Source organism: Coturnix japonica, chromosome Z, assembly GCF_054131305.1.
Source record: "Coturnix japonica strain WE chromosome Z, WE-NBRP24, whole genome shotgun sequence".
NCBI classification, from domain to species: domain Eukaryota; kingdom Metazoa; phylum Chordata; class Aves; order Galliformes; family Phasianidae; genus Coturnix; species Coturnix japonica.
In genome coordinates, this window is record NC_140702.1 from 596920 (window position 1) to 613554 (window position 16635).

At 37.8% G+C, this 16635-nt stretch overlaps 2 protein-coding genes across 4 annotated transcripts in view; both read right to left on the reverse strand.

Annotated features, from left to right (window-relative positions):
• SNX24 (sorting nexin 24) overlaps positions 1-405 on the reverse strand; it is a 44653-nt gene extending 44248 nt beyond the window's left edge. For all 3 annotated transcript variants that reach the window (XM_015850060.3, XM_015850059.3, XM_085529839.1), the window contains exon 1: positions 312-405. In XM_015850060.3, coding sequence (XP_015705546.2) covers positions 312-371 — 60 coding nt within the window. In that variant the 5' untranslated portion in view covers positions 372-405. The remainder of the gene's footprint in view (positions 1-311) is intronic.
• Positions 406-3137: 2732 nt separating this feature from the next.
• SNX2 (sorting nexin 2) lies at positions 3138-16610 on the reverse strand. The gene is made up of 15 exons (XM_015850062.2): positions 16481-16610; positions 14127-14241; positions 12333-12496; positions 11705-11771; positions 11454-11497; positions 11213-11354; positions 9601-9679; positions 8646-8721; positions 7967-8080; positions 7647-7740; positions 6432-6637; positions 5592-5735; positions 4188-4268; positions 4009-4080; positions 3138-3626 (listed from the first exon to the last, which is right to left on the reverse strand). The coding sequence occupies exons 1-15, from the start codon at positions 16586-16588 to the stop codon at positions 3576-3578; spliced, it is 1557 nt and encodes a 518-aa protein (XP_015705548.1). The 5' UTR covers positions 16589-16610; the 3' UTR covers positions 3138-3575.
• Between the last annotated feature and the right edge of the window lie 25 nt (positions 16611-16635).

A 16635-nucleotide genomic window follows, 5' to 3' on the forward strand; every position in this document is an offset into this window, starting at 1 on the left:
GGTGTCCTCTCAGAATCACGCTGCAGGTTACCACTTGCACTCAAGCCAAACTAAGAGGCAAAAATACACATATATTATATATGTATTATATATATATATAGTACATATATAGTTATATATATATATAATACATATATAGTTGTGGCCACGCTTCCACAGCCTGCAAGGACGGGGCCTGTGGAGGCCCCAGCGGCCGCCAATGGAGCCGGGCTCCCTCCGTCCTCCTCCCTCCCCACCCGGACGAGCCCCCTCCTCCCCGTCCCCACCGACCATCGCGACCCCCGATGTGGTCTCATCCCGTCTCGTCTCACCGTGTAGCCCCGCTCCAGCTCGCTTTCCTCATATCGGAACGAGGGGATGTACACCTCCATGGCGACACACCGACACAACGCCGCTCTCAGGCCCGCGGGCTGCAGGCAAGGGGCCGCCCCCGCCGCCATCTTGGGAGGCACGTCACTCCACAGGGGGGAGGAGACATTATAGCGATGTTATACTTAATTATATACTACTTAATTATATGCTACCTAATTACACACTACTTAATTAAATACTACTGAATTATATACTACTGAATTATATACTGCTTAATGATATACTACTTGATTTACACAATACATCCTCGTTAGTTTGTTCATCTCTAAAGCCGCAGCTGAAGGAGGAAAAGCAGGATTTCTCCACACAGAGGACCGTCCTTCCATCTCGTAACGTTGAGAAACAAGGATTTAAGAAGCGGTAAGTCAATTTATGCGGTTTTGCCGTCAAAAGTCATGCAAAACATCGGTTTGCTGACTAGCCCAGGTGGTGTTATGTAAAATGGTGACCAGACAGACATTGGTCTCCTAAATACACAGCAGGAAATCAATCACAGAATCACATTATGACCCGGGTTGGAAGGGACCTCAAGGATCATGTAGTTCCAACCCCCCCTGCCTGGCAGGGCCACCAAACATATACATTTACTTTATCAGGTTGCCCAGGAGACCCCATAGACTCCATAGAGACCCCATAGACCCCATAGAACCCCATAGACCCCATAGAGACCCCATAGAACTTCAGAGACCCCATAGACCCCATAGAACCCCATAGACCCCATAGAGACCCCATAGACCCTATAGAGACCCCATAGAACCCCATAGATAGCCCATAGACCCCATACATCCCATAGATCCCCATAGAACCCCATAGAGACCCCATAGGCCCCATATATCCCCATAGAGACCCCATAGGCCCCATAGTTCCCCATAGATCCCCATAGATCCCCATAGAGACCGCATAGAACCCCATAGACCCCATACATCCCCATAGAGACTTCATAGATCCCCATAGAGACCCCATAGAACCCCATAGAGACCCCATGGACCCCATAGATCCCCATAGAGACCCCATAGACCCCCATGAGACCCCATAGACCCCATAGATCTCATAGAGACCCCATACATCCCATAGATCCCCATAGATCCCCATAGAGACCCCATAGACCCCATAGAACCCCATAGAGACCTCACAGACCCCATAGATCCCCATAGAGACCCATAGATCCCCATAGAGACCCCATAGACCCCCATAGAGACCCCATAGATCAGGTTGCCCGTGGCCCCATCCAACCTGGCCTTGAACACCTCCAATGACGGGGCATCCACAACCTCCCTGTGCAGCCTGTTCCAGGCCCTAACCACTCTTCCCCCTAACATCCAACCTAAATCTTCCCTCTTTTAACTTAAAGAGTGCAAACAGGGCTGCGATGGAACAAAGAGGTGGAAAAGGCTGAATCTGGAAAGATCAGCCATTTTTCTGTAGTAACTCACAGTACCAAATGAAAAGCTTGTCCTTCCTCCTAATGGCCAGAACTCTTGGAGCTGACAAGGAGTTAGTTTTCTGAACAGCAAGAGTGCATGTATCAGGTGGGTTGTGGGGCAAGGGGGAAATGAGTCTGTTACCACTACATGAGATAACCACAGGCTTTCATACAGTGCTCCTCTAACCTGCTTCCCCCCCCCCCCCAGAGCACCACAATAGATTTGAGGCTAAGATAAAGGCATTTTATTTCTCATGATTCGTGCTACCCTCCTTCCTAGTTCTCTTCCTATCTTGGTATCTCTAAACCACAGCTATATGGTTTATCTTGAGTCTCCTCTCCCCTTTTCATTTCTGCTGCTTATTTCTTTTATTTTCAAATAAATATCTGCTCTGTAAGCTATGTTCTGACACCTACTTTACTAACCTTCTCAATGACAGGAGGCAGATTTTGATTATATTGTTTGCCTTCTTGATGTTCATCATTCCCTTGCTGATTCTGAGGGAGAAAAGTAGAAGAAAACGGAACAATCCTGCTGCAAACTACTTCTGTAGCATGTCCAAATGTTACTTTGCTTATTCACAAGCTCTTCCTCTTGACAAAAGAAGACAAAAATGAATGAAAATAAAACAAGAAACAACAAGAGACACAAAGAATTGCTTCCTTCAGTTTTGGAGTTTCAGGGATGTCCTTCTTGTGCTGGGCACATTGCAGGTAAGGTAGAGGGAGAATATGAACAAAATAGATCAGCAGGTCCTTGAAACAACAAGGGCTCCAAAAATGCAACTGAACTTACCATAGGCTTCTTGTTTTAGGAAGAAAAGCATACCTAAGCCTTTTCTGTTTTCAGTTGTCTAGTACTGGAGATGAACAAGTCCCAGAATACTTATGTGAAGGCTATTTCTCATTCTCCTATTGGAGACAAAAGAGACTGCATCCTGAATTCAACTGTAATCTAATTCTGATATAAGCAAAACAAACAAGTTCTAAAAAAAGCTGGGCAAAACAATGATAAAAACTACATGATGCTCTCCACCAAATGACTGGCTTTTCCTCCTCCTTTTATTACCAGTCCTGTAGGACCATACAAGTAATTTTAGTCCTTCACAAGCTCTGTATGAGATTGTACATGTCTTTTGACTATGAATATTAATGCAATGGTAAATTTAAGTGAAAAGAACACCTGTAAAAAAGCAAATTAGAATTAGAAAAGAGTTTACCATAAGTAATTATCTGTGGATCCTTATTGCCACCTTCAGAATCCTTTCCTCAGTGTGGGTCCATGCAATCTCAAGCTGTTACAAATCCTACTTCAAATAAACAGCAGACACAAAGGCAGAGCTTAATGTTTCACAATGAATATCCCCTTTATTACTGTGATCACAAAAACATGATTTTTGACAGGAATGTTTAAGTGAACGTTAATCGAAGCAATTAGATTGTTTCACAAAGGATCAGATAAACGAACTACAGAACACTGTATCATAAAGAACAAAAATACCAGCTTTCTGGCCTTGCAGTGCACGTTTCAGTGCAAGTATTAAGACACAATAGTGTTCAATTCAGCAACGTATTGCAGAACATCATGCCACAGTCCACTTCAACGAGGGTCAGGACGTGCAGCTTGTTAATAAAATGCTGTAGTATATAAAAAAAGCCACATGTTAATTCATAAAATATATAGTGGTTTATTTCGATGATTTAAAGTGATTTCACTGTGGAATTTAATTTTATCCAGGAGAAACATATAGAGTGTCTTCTCATTTGGAATATTCTTCCTTTAGGCAATGGCTTTGGCTTCAGGTAGGAATGCCTCCCAGTACTTTATTAGCTTGAAGGAAAAAGAAAAACACAAAAATAAAGAATCACTACAGCAACAAATACTGGAAAACAAATATACCTTCCTCCTTCAAAGTACACAGATGCTGAATATCATCACTCACATCATTACATGATGCAACAAAAAGATGATTAATACGTCTGGTTAGCAGGAATTATTACACAGTGAGCACTGTACTACAGAATACACTTACAGAGAATGGGTTTAATTTGCTACTTTTGCCTCTAACGTGCATCACATTGCTGTTGTTCACCATTTATTCCAGTCCAGCACTACTGGAAGTAGTTCAAAGATTGTCCTTTGTAATTAAGCTGGTACGTAACATCTTAAATATTAATATATATGAAACTTTATATATGAAAGTTTTTCTTACCTGCTGTTGTGTTTGCACTAACGACTCTAAGTACTTGATAATAACAGTTTTAAAGTCTTTCACTCGTTCCTTCTGTTAATAAATAAATTATGGCACATTAACCTCTTCACCAATTTTACTTTGCATGTCAGTATTATCTAAAGTAAAGCTAACATTGACTTAGACAAAATTATACGTGCCTCAAATCTTCCCACTTCCTTGCGAATCGTTTTGGAGATCTGTTCAAAATCTTTTTCCCCTTGCTGAACTTTTGTCTCCCACTGGCAAAGGAAAGACACGCAGAGATGAGACTTTTGTGTTTCCCAATCAATATGTGAACTTTGTCATATGTTAATTAACATTAATAACAACATTAATTCAGGAAATGAAAAGGACCTGTTCATCCTTTGGACAAATAATAACTTCCACGTAACAATTTGCAAATACGATGACATCAGATTAAACAATGGTACCTCTAACATAACAATATCTGTAGATGACAAAAACAGCTCAGTATCATTACTAATAAAAGCTTTTTAAAACCTTTTAGAGAACCTTTAGCAATGGAAAAAGACTTCTACAGCTTTATTATACATTACTTTGCAGGTACTGCTATAACAGGAACCTAAATCTATGAGCTATCTGCTTCTGCCTACCCAATTGTTGCTGTTGTGTTATGAGATGAATCTGTTCCAATAAGTATCTGGACACTTATATTTTTGGTTTACATTTACTCAGAAACTCCTCATGTTCAGATACACATTTATGAATGCACACATTATGTCATAACTGGATTTGCTTCAGGGAAACACAACCTGAGCAGTCATAACTAAAACAATACAAATCTATTTGTATCTATTTGAATCTATTTCAATGGCAAAGCCAAGTTAATGAGAAACTTCAACACCATATACAAAATACACTGAAATGTAAGAAGAACAAAGCAGCTTGTGATTAGAGAGCAATGAGGAAGCCGAACAAAATAACTGCATAAAAGGGTTTGAAATCTACTGTTCTCCCATTATTTAATGAGAGAATACTGGTGCATAATCAGAATGCATTAATGTTAAATAATTAAGTTGTCCTACCTCTTCAATTTCCTTAGTGAAGCATGATAGAGAAAGTGTATAAATTATGACACTTCAACATGTAAGACTTATTTTTACTGAAATCACACCATATATACATACATATATATATGGGTAGATACACGCTGCACAATAAAGCAAAACATGGGAACAGTTCTCCATTAGTTCTTTGTGTTGATTGTTTTTTTTGGAGAAATTTTAGCATCTTAGTCAAGATGCTCCTGTCTCTATCCAAGTCACTTGTTAAAATGTAAATGCAATTCAACTTGTCCTTTTTCCCCTCCTCCCATTTCCCAGACTCTGTAGAGACAGCCTTCAACTGCCTTCCAGATCCCTACAACGTGTAGAAATCGTGCACATTTTAAAACTAAATTTCAACAATTTCAGTAAATATGGCGGACAGCAAAATGAGCAAGCAGTTCTTAAATAAAAATGGTATAAAGTAGTGCATCGATGCAGAATGAATGAGTCGAAGCAGAAAGTCTGATCTCCAAAAACAACGTTTGATAACATTACCTCTTTTATCTCATCTTTAGCTTGCTGCAGCTTGTCAGGTTTGTTGGCAAGCTGGAGCTTTGCTTCAGCTTCACGTTTCTTTTGTAAAGTAACTTGAGCGTCTTGCCACTTCTGCCAGCATTTCATTCGGTGATCAAACACACCCTGTGAGAACGAAGGCATTTATTAAACAGCTGGTATTCTTAGAGGTACTTACATTTCTTGTAGGAAAAGGTATTTCTGAATAAAGCTAGAACAATTATGCTTGCACAGCTAAATACCATCTATAAATAACAGAGGGCATTCAGGAAGCCTGTGTTTCTCATTCCAACAAAATATTACCAAAGCAACCAAAGTGGGTGGGAATGGAGAAAGGGAATATTTTGAGAAATCCAGAGGTAATTCTGGATGAAATTCTCAGACATCCCTTCAAAGCCGAGTTACACTCTACAGTATGACTGACAACAGAATCCAATGCTTTCTTTAATGGCACGTAGATCCAAATTCTATACTTGTTTCAAATTTAAGGAAGCTTTTGGCTAGCCAACAAATGTGGATAAATTATTCTCATGCTTAGACTTCGTGGCATATAGCATGCCCCAATCCTATGTACAATTTGTTCTGCTTAAAGAAGATATCGACCAGTTACATTTTTAATACATCCTATAAATTTGTCCATGTTCTTATTGCTGTAATAACTGATCACAAATTCATTCATTTTACTCTGAGTGAAAGGCAAAAGCTTTGTCTTAAATGTGTAAAAAACGTGCGTGTACATACAAATATTCATTTACCTTGTAGGTAAAAATTGAGGATTGCGACTTTAAACACAAAATTAGCTCTTTTTTGACCAGTACTCACTTTTACCGCAGCAATGAGACGAATGTAATCACCAAGCAGCTCCGAAAACATGTAGAAATCAGCAAAAGCTTGTTCCTGATGCAATTGATCTATCTTCTCCTCAACTTCTGCAAGCTGAGACAAAGCCCTAGATAGAGCAGTGTGGTCCTCAGAGTTACCTAACATGGCAGCGCTTTTAGCAAAGGCAGCTGTGTTGGCTGAAAGTTCTAAAATACAGAAATAATGTTCAGTACAATGTAGTTGACTTGCTTTGCAGCACAGATCAGATTACCTATCGACTGAAGTTCTTTAAGCTGAGCATAACGTAACACACTGTTATCTTCTGAATCTCACCTTATAGGAAAAAAAATACAACAAAAAAACACAACATATACCTGCATGACTGGCTAAGTATCTTTGAAACCAAAGTTCTCAGCTTATTTACTATTAAGTACTATGGCAATTGTTTCATCAAATCCCAGGCAAGTTATCTTGTACAAAGTTAACTCCTACAAAGGGCCTTTGGATGTATATATATTTATCCAAAAGACTTAAGAATTGGAAGTGCAAATAACAGTGGTTTTGTTGTTCTGTTTTTAATCTAATGGAAAGCATCCTTTGACATAACAGCTACACAGGTGATTAAAACATAAACTTGTAGGCAATACTTCCCTCTAATACAAATAAATTAAAAATTTGATATTCTTAGATTATCTTTTCAGAGAAGTTTACCTAAACAGCAGCTTGATGATGTATCATAATGCGCACCAAATGAATAACAGAAAATTCCTATTTTAGAGCTTAGACTCATTTAGCAGAGCAGTAAAGAACCGTAAGATGTTTGAATGGATTTATGCAATAACTTTTTTCTCAAAAAAAAGAAAAAAAAATTACTCTTGCCATGAGACCTACAGATATATTTATAGATGCCTACTGCATAGAATCACTTGCTAGGTATGGTATTAGATCTCTGCAAGAAAAAACCCATACTAAATCAATATAGTAACTTTTAAGGTCAACAGAAGGGATGGTTGATATTCTGGAGAAAATTAAAATGAATATCAGGTATATCAAATCGCAACAGCAGTTTATGCTAAAAGGTACAACTATAAGATTTTTGCACTAAAATTTCCTATATAACTCTACTCATTAGTCAAGAGTTCTGACACGGTAATTCTCCCTCCATCACCATTTCCTACACTTAAGTTCATGTAGACACACAAAAAGAGAAGCTACCTTTTCTGTGGCAGACTAATGCTTCAACACTGGCATGAAGTTTTCTAAGTTGCTGATCCAGATTCTCAAATTGCTGCTGTTTTTCTTCAAACCACTGACAAAAGATGAAAGAACCAAGCGTTACAAATTAGATTACCAACAACATTTCTTGTTTAAAGAAGCAAATTACCCATGTACTGCCAGGGTGGTCAACTGATACAGCTAAGAATCCAAGCCAATAAGCAAATTAATAACACATTTTCTACTTCTACAGCCTTAAAATGCAATTGTTGAGCCTCATTAATTCGTCTCATTATTCAAGTCGAAAATTCAGCTCTTACTGCATCCGATTCATTCATCTTGATTGTCATTTTGTTGACAGCGTCGGCAGCCTTGTTCACCATCCTCAATATTCCTGCTCCACTCAGAGCTTGGGTGTTAACCGCTCTCGGCAGCTGGAATTGAATGACAAATAAGAGCAAACAGACTGGTTAAAAGGATGGAGGTTTAACGGGGCACAAGGGGGAAAGGAAAGGATATAGTGCTTTCTTTAGTCCTGTGTGTTTCAATATAGTGGAATCTAATTTCTTGGATTTACTACTTTTACATTCTCAGAGGAAAACTTAAAAATATAGACTATTTACTTTTCTTCTACATCTTTACATTTAAATGGAACAATCAGCCAACTTGTCCAAAGTTATTATGAACTAGCTAAAGGTCCTAACTAGCCACCTATACGCAACAGAGAATAAGCTGCCGCTACAGGAAGAGCAATGCTTACAATTAGAAGGAAGAAATTATGTCAAACACTTCATCATAAAGCAAGATTTATACTGTATAAAATCATAAAAGGTGGACATATTTTTGCACCTAAACGCTGAGTATTCAGAGAAACTGCAGGACGCAGGGTGCAATCCAATTCTATCTTAGATTATCTTATGAGATTAGGCCTCAACAGAAGGAGAATATATTACCTCATATGTCACTATATCAAAAAATAAACAAGAGAACTTGAAATACCTCAGAATTTTCCAAGAACTGCCTTAAGTCTGGATCCTGTAACAAGGTTGGGTGTTTTACTGTTCGCTGTAGATACCTATGATTTTAAAAATTAAAATATTAGATAACAGATAAGAAATCCCATCTAAAAACCTGTTATAAAAGAGCAAGCTGAATCACATTTATTTGGTTTGGATTTCTGGAGCATATTAGTATGTTTCCCTTGGGAAACAACTAAACCACCACTTTTAGATCATATTTGAACACCTTGACAGGGATGTAACTTTAAGATTCTGAAAGCAAAAGCCAGCTAAAACTGACACGATAAAAAAGCTGCTTTTTGCCAGGTAATATTTTCACAGTGTTTCTGAAAAACATCATCAAATATCCTGATGAGCCCATTCCTCAGTATAGGAGCTACACTCATCATCCACTAGAACTAGTAGATCAGCAAAACTCCTTCAACAAATAAATGGAAGAAAAAAAACCCACAGCATTTAAAGCACATACACAAGTTCATGAATTAAACTTGTCCTAATCATAGTTCTATTGATCACATGAAAAAACAAAGGGGGAAAACAGTGATCTTTGTTACTGACAGAGACTTCAAGTTTTCAACACACATGATGTTTTACAGTTCTACTCCAGGTGATGGAACTACCTCGTTAACTTCTGGGTGTAATTTTAAGTGGTAAATGTTAAGTCATACACCAATTTTCAGTGACAGGTAAGATAGTACAACCTATCGGTATCTGGAAGTTCAATATCTGTTCAGATGTTTTTCTATTATTAAGAAAATAGATAGATACTAGCAACAAGAATCTAACATGATATTTCTTTGTTAAGATTGGTTTTTTTTTGTGTTTTTTTTGCACAAGAAAATAGACAGCTGCACACACTCTTCAGAACACACCTAAGCACAGATGGTTCTGATCCCTGTTAATGGAGGCTAACAAGTCTTAGATATACACATTACCTTTCCAGAGCTGCTCTTCTTTTTTCCACAAACTCAGTAGATGAAGAGTCTTCCTTCCCGACTTTAACCTTGGTCATGCCTTTGAAGAAAATGGCATCATGTTGATTTTACTTTATTACACAGAAATCATTAGTATAGCTGATATGATTAGAAGATAAAGCTCATCTAGGTTCAGGTATCATAAGTAAAATTGCTCTAAAAATTACTATACCAGATCAGAAAGAACAAACACTGCAGGCTGATGGTTTTGGAACAGTCCTGTGAAATACACAATTCTCTGAACTACATTATTGTGGTTAAAATATTAAAAAAAAGAGAATATCTGAATTTGGGTTTATGAGGACAACATAAATGATCAGGAGTCTTATTGGTCAGTCATCTTCAAAAGAAGAAAACACACTAATAAAGCAGAATAAGAAGATAAGCTTGTGACATTCAAAATCACTCATATGGGAGAGTTATGCTATAATCCAAACATCCCACTTCTACCTGTAGAATATTTATGTTCCAATTGCTTTTGTTTTGTTTTGTTTTTTTATTTTAACTTAGAACTCCAAGCCCTATAATAGAATGGAAAGATTAAGGATTTTGTACAACACACCGCACATAAAACTGGATGTAGATTGTTTCATATTACATCTTAAGATATATGTGCGATCTAAACTCATTTGCTATCTTTTAGCTCTCAGATGTATCTTAAACCAGAATCCTTTTACTCCTCCAGAATTAAACCACATATTCCTTGATAGAAATAAACAGCAAACTTGCTCTGAATGGCAGGCAGTTCAACTTTAAAGTATGATTTTCATGCCCTCCTGAAAACAATCTACATAATCAAGTCTTCCCAGAGTATCTGTATCTTAAAGTCAGTCTCTACCTTAATGACAAGCTGTTGCTCTGATCAGCTTTACAGATGAAACAACTGAGAAGAAGAAAAGTCCTGTCATTCCCTACAGATCAAATTGCATTCTAATGTCCAGTGATTTATTTACACTAGACTTCCACAAGTTTCTTATTTTAAATGTTTTATTATCTAAGATCTCCTCCTAGTTAGAGCTAAAAAACTTAACTTACTTAACTATGTTCTCTACCAGATGGAGCAAAAATCTTATCCATATTTTTAAAATTAGAGCTTTAAAGAATTAACTGAGCATTCCACCATTCACTACCATTAGAAGAAACAAACTGAAGTATCAGAGGGGTGAAGTATGTATGAAGCTCTGCGTATTGTGAGCAGCTGATAACAACACAAGTTAAAAATAAACCTTCCTTCAGCATCTCTGTTTTGACAGACTAATTGGCTCTTGAGGGGCAACAGTGAAGAAAGACTAGTAGATAAGAAACAGAGCACCATGCATTAAGATGAATGTCTTTCTTATTACCAACACTGATGTGAGTTGCCACAACCTATCTTTTCAGCTTAACCCTAACTGTTTAAAAATTGAAAACAGGAGGACTATATGGTAATTTGGAACACCTGATAAGAAGGAAAAAATATCCATGCAGAACAGTAATTACTTTAGAAGCTCAGTTGGGTATTAAAATGTTTCATTTCTACTATGCTAATTAAATGACATGCACATACACCTTCAAATGTGCAGGAATTACTTACCTACAATACTTTTTTCAGGAGCTGGAGGCACAATGTACCCAATATGCATGTATTTTGTTGCTAACTTGCTGTGCAAGCCCAGAAAATCACTGAATCTTCTTTTAACAGAGAACTCACTTTGGTGAAACATAGAAATGGATGTCTTGGAAAAAAAAACAACAGTAATTTTAGTGATGACTTGCTGATGTATTTACCTAGATCTGATACAAACGTACCTGCAAATACTTGTTGAACTAGTTACCTTTGTTGTTACTCTGTATGCCATATAAGCGTTCATGCCATCCCCTGAAAGAAAATTAAAACATTTATCCTAGAATTAGTTACTTTAATCCTTCCAGATACTTTTTGATCCAAAATACACATTACATGTATTTATTTCCACTTGGATACTACAAGCACCAAAGATAGCTGAGTAAGAAATAATGCTACAATCTTAGAACAGCCTCTAACAGGACACAGTCTGTGTTTGACTTTTAATCCGAAGAAACTTACCAACTTTCTCTGGGTCTGACACATTGATTTCTATATCAAACAAATCTCCATTTGCTTCCTCTTCAATCTAGGAAATGAATATTTAGCAAGTTAATACACACTCCTATTATATGCAGGTACAAAAATAAGAGAACAGTGGAAGCAGAAGTCACTATGCTTGTGTAATTAAAATCCCTTCCAGACCCATCATTCAACATTATGTGAACGTAATTTCTTATAGTTCTCTTAATTTCAAGCCTTCCTGCAAAGCCTTTTAGTATGGCAGCTTCTTCTCAGGTCAAGTCAGCCTCAGAATTTTTAGTAAATATTGATCTTGTGGGTTTACTTATTTCATTGCCTCCAATCCCAGCAGATGCTGGAGTTAAAAAAATGAAAATAAAAATAAAAATAAAAATAAAAATAAAAATAAAAATAAAAATAAAAATAAAAATATGCTCTTGTTAGAAGTATTTCTATAATCTTTAAATCAAAATACAGATATTTGGGAAGGAAGAAGTCGCAGGTAGATAATTCTAGATACTTGCCTAGGTGAAATTATATTTAGGAACTGGAATTTAAAACAAAACAACAAGAAAATAACCCAGAACATTCAAAGTCCAAACAAGACAGTTCTAAACTCGCAGTATACCTCTTCTCTTGATCTATCAAAACTCGCAGGGGCTGTTCCACTTTTTGATTCCATTCTAGGAGCTATTAATGTAGTAGGAGTTACAGGAGTGATTGCAGGAGATGGATCTGGTGAAAGTATTGGATCCCTCTCAGGACTGTCCAGTGCGACTTCTTCTGTGGCTTCTAGATAAAGAAATTGAGACAGTTTTTGTGTAGCTGAGATAACAAACACAAACAAAAGTATGACAGTATACAAGTCTAGTAAGAGCATCTGTAACAAGCACCTACTTGTGCTGGTAACTTCTTTAAATAAGTAGTAAAACTACATGTATCACTTATATCAGCCTACAGTATGATTAGTGTTATAGTTATCTTTTTATACAGTCAGGTAAATACTCTTTCAGAGCATTCATAGAAAAAATTGACTAAAAAGATACTTTGAAAGAGAATTAAGTTTTTTCTGTCCTTAAGACTATTTTGGTTTTGTATCCTGAATGACTAATTTAGTCATAGGCTGACTAAAGCAATATGCTTTAAAGGAAATTACACAATCATAATGCAGCCTTCCGCCCCAAAACCCATAGCCTAACAAACAAATATTTTTATCAGATGAGGCAATCTGACTTTCAAAATCATTTTGACTTTCTACAATCTTCTCAGGGCTTATAACAACTCATTAGAAGCTGAATACTTGTTTCAGAACATATAGTGACATCTGATACAGAGACTGACTTATGAGATCCAGACTTACATCCATACAGATTAGGAAATCATAATTTACTCTGTCATCTTTTTTTTAAGGTTTCATTATTTTGATGGATAACGAAAAAAAACACACAATAAAATGTTTTTCTCTAGCTCCTGTAGGCTTGAATATCTCCATATTTTTAACAAATACAGCTACAAAACTGCCACTGTTTATAGTCCCAAAGAGCAGCCCCTCTTTCAGGAGCCATCCACAGTATTCCCTTTACCTGGATTTTATATTAATTCAATATGAAGGAACTCCAGAAGTTATGAAAAGTAGAATTCAATCATTTTCCTCTCCATTTAATCTGTTCCTAGAGGCCAGGAAGGCACGCTCTTATGGAACTTCAAACCCAATTGATTACATTCATATTTTAATTAGGCCTTTCTTCCATAGAAATTAAGGCTGATGCAATTAAACTCCACTGTGCCTCAGTCTGTACATAAACTGCCCCTCACAAATATCAATATTTAATCCAGCCACCTTCTTTTATATTATCCAGCCAGCTTAGAATTGGCTTTCCTAAAACATATCCATTCCAGAAAGCTCTGGAATGCCTTCATATACTCTCTTTCTTAATATATTTTCTTAATATCTCTTTCTTAAAACTCTCTTTCTTAATATATTATACTTTCTTTCTCCTCTCCTTTCTTAAAATAGTTTGAGAGAGTCAACAAACTGGTCAATATATATTTGAAGGTGCCATAAGTAAATAATAGTTCAAGTGTATGGATATATGATAAGTTCAGAATAAAGATAATGGAGCTGTGTACACAGATATCTATAAAAAATAAGCCCAGAATTTATTTAACATTTTCACAATGTTCTATCGGTATATTGTCAATATCAAGCAATTACAGAACAAAAAGTTCTGAGCAAAGAAGAAACTCATCTCTCCTTCCTTATTGCTCCTGCCATAATTCAAGTTCAGAAATATAACAGCGTATTTCATAAGATCACAGGGCTTGAAATAAATATAATTAATAAATATTGGTGAATCCAGTGATGATGAAAGCTCCTGCAGTAAGAGTTTACACAGACACACTAGAAGAAAAAACTAATTACCAGCAAAAAGATCTTCTCTATCATCATCTATTATTTCTGCTGGCTTTGGACCATTGGAGTTAGTGCTGAGATCTTCTGCTGGAAGACTTGCTGGCTCTGGAGATGAAGGACTTGACTGTTAAAAAACAACAACAATAAGTGAAATAAATGTCACTGAAATAACTATCACACAACCAGTTCCTATGTATCAGCATGTAGGAATTACTGCAACAAACATTCTTTCATTGCAAAGAAACAAGGGAAGATGTGCAGAAAAGAAACCACGTCAGCTATTTCCATTTCCTATCCTAGTGTGATAACAATGAACAAAGGATATGACACAGCCTCCATGTCTTTGCTAGGGGAGAAAAACTCATTTCCTCAAACTTAAGTAACATGAAACTAAAGCTGCTACAGAACTATCAATAATAAATTAATTAGTATTGCTGATCGTAATTTGATTACTGAGCTCTTTTATAGACTTATAAGATTTATATTTTTTAGGTTTGGATGTGTATACAAAAAATAACTAATAACCATATCTTCAAGTTCTCTGTATCAGTTTTTCAATGATTTTTAAAAGAAGTTGATCCTAAGTTATATTACTTATATTACTATATTATAATATATTATTTAGAAGAAATAAACTATGAAATTTAAAATTAACTTTATTTCTTGACACGCTTTGTTATTCTACAGATGATAGTACAGATAGTTTGCATTATGGGGGTGTTCTCAAACTACTTAAATACATAAAGATCACTGAAGATTATTCACATCTTCATGGCATTCCCCTAATCTACCTTATATTATATATATAATATATATAGACAAACCCTAGAGGAACCACAGCCCAAGAAACAAAGGTTATTAATGCAGCTGTTAATAAGTTAAAATATCTAAAAGTGACTCTTTACAGTAATATTCACAGTGAAAAAGACACTCTATTAATTATTTACTATATGAACATAACATAAAATGTGTATGTGTTGCATAATCTGACTGTTTTTAAGAATAATAAATATTGAAGTTTAACTTTAAGATGATTTCTAGGTAAAGCATCTTCCCTTCCAAAAGCCTTTTGCTGATAATTCCCATCTTTCAATGGCCCTCAGGAATTATTCAGCTTCAGTCAGGGTTTATTCCTTGTCTGAACATTAACTTTGGATACAGCACCAGTTTCACTGCAGTCTATCTAAATGGACAGTAAAAGACTCCAGTAACACTGTGTTGCACGGGGATGGACAGAAGACTGTTGATATAATGACATCAACTGCAGGTTGACAACACATTATGAGACCCCATAGACCCCATAGAATCCCATAGAGACCCCATAGATCCCCACAGAGACCCCATAGAGAACCCACAGACCCCCATAGAGACCCCATAGACACCCCATAGAGACCCCCCATAGATCCCCATAGACCCCCATAGAGACCCCACAGACACCACATAGAGACCCCACAGACACCACATAGAGACCCCCATAGACCCCATAGAGACCCCACAGATCCCCATAGAGACCCCACAGATCCCCACAGAGACTCCATAGGCCCTCATAGAGAACCCATAGATCCCCATAGAGACCCCATAGAGACTCCATAGACCCCCATAGATCCCCATAGAGACTCCATAGACCTCCATAGATCCCCATAGAGACTCCATAGACCTCCATAGATCCCCATAGAGACTCCATAGACCCCCATAGATCCCCATAGACCCCCATAGAGACCCCATAGATCCCCACAGACACCCCCATAGACCCCAAAGATCCCCATTGACCCCCATAGAGACCCCATAGAGACCATAGATACCCCATAGACCCCATAGAGACCCCATAGACCCCCATAGAGACCCCATAGATCCCCACAGAGACCCCCATAGACCCCAAAGATCCCCATTGACCCCCACAGAGACCCCATAGAGACCATAGATACCCCATAGACCCCATAGAGACCCCATAGATCCCCATAGAGACCCCATAGACCCCCATAGAGACCCCATAGACCCTCATACAGACCCCATAGATCCCCATAGAGACCCCATAGATCGGGTTGCCCATGGCCCCGTCCAACCTAGTCTTGAACACAACCTCCCTGCGCAGCCTGTTCCAGGCCCTAACCCCTCTCTAGTAAAAAACTTCCCCCTAACATCCAACCTAAACCTTCCCTCATTTAACTTAAAACCATTTCCCCTAATTTATTATTCTTATTATTAATAATATTGGCACTATATAGATCTCAAGCAGCGGCGGCTCCCTGAGGGGGGCCGAGCAGCCTGTGGGTCAGAGCCGACAGAAGGAGGGGCCGCTCCCAAGGCAGGGCTTTATACCGCAGTGTCAGGCAGAGCCAAGCAGGCAGGGGCCGAGCTCTCACCTCCATAGTGGACACGGTGCTGGTGAACAGATCCTCGCCGTCCTCCATCTCCTCCAGCTCGGCCGGCCGTGCCTCCCCCATCGGAGGGGGTTCCCGCTCCGCCGCCATCTTGCCTCCAACCCCGGCCGACAGAGCTCACGTGACTCCCCGTCCCG

Excerpts from the sequence above, each read along its gene's own strand:
- SNX2 (XM_015850062.2), bottom strand. The coding sequence starts at position 16,588 with ATGGCGGCGGAGCGGGAACCCCCTCCGATGGGGGAGGCACGGCCGGCC. Across the intron at positions 14,242-16,480 it reads GCACCGTGTCCACTATGGAG|TCAAGTCCTTCATCTCCAGA; the intron begins GTGAGAGCTCGG and ends GTTTTTTAACAG. Across the intron at positions 5,736-6,431 it reads GTCTCATTGCTGCGGTAAAA|GGTGTGTTTGATCACCGAAT; the intron begins GTGAGTACTGGT and ends TCGTTCTCACAG.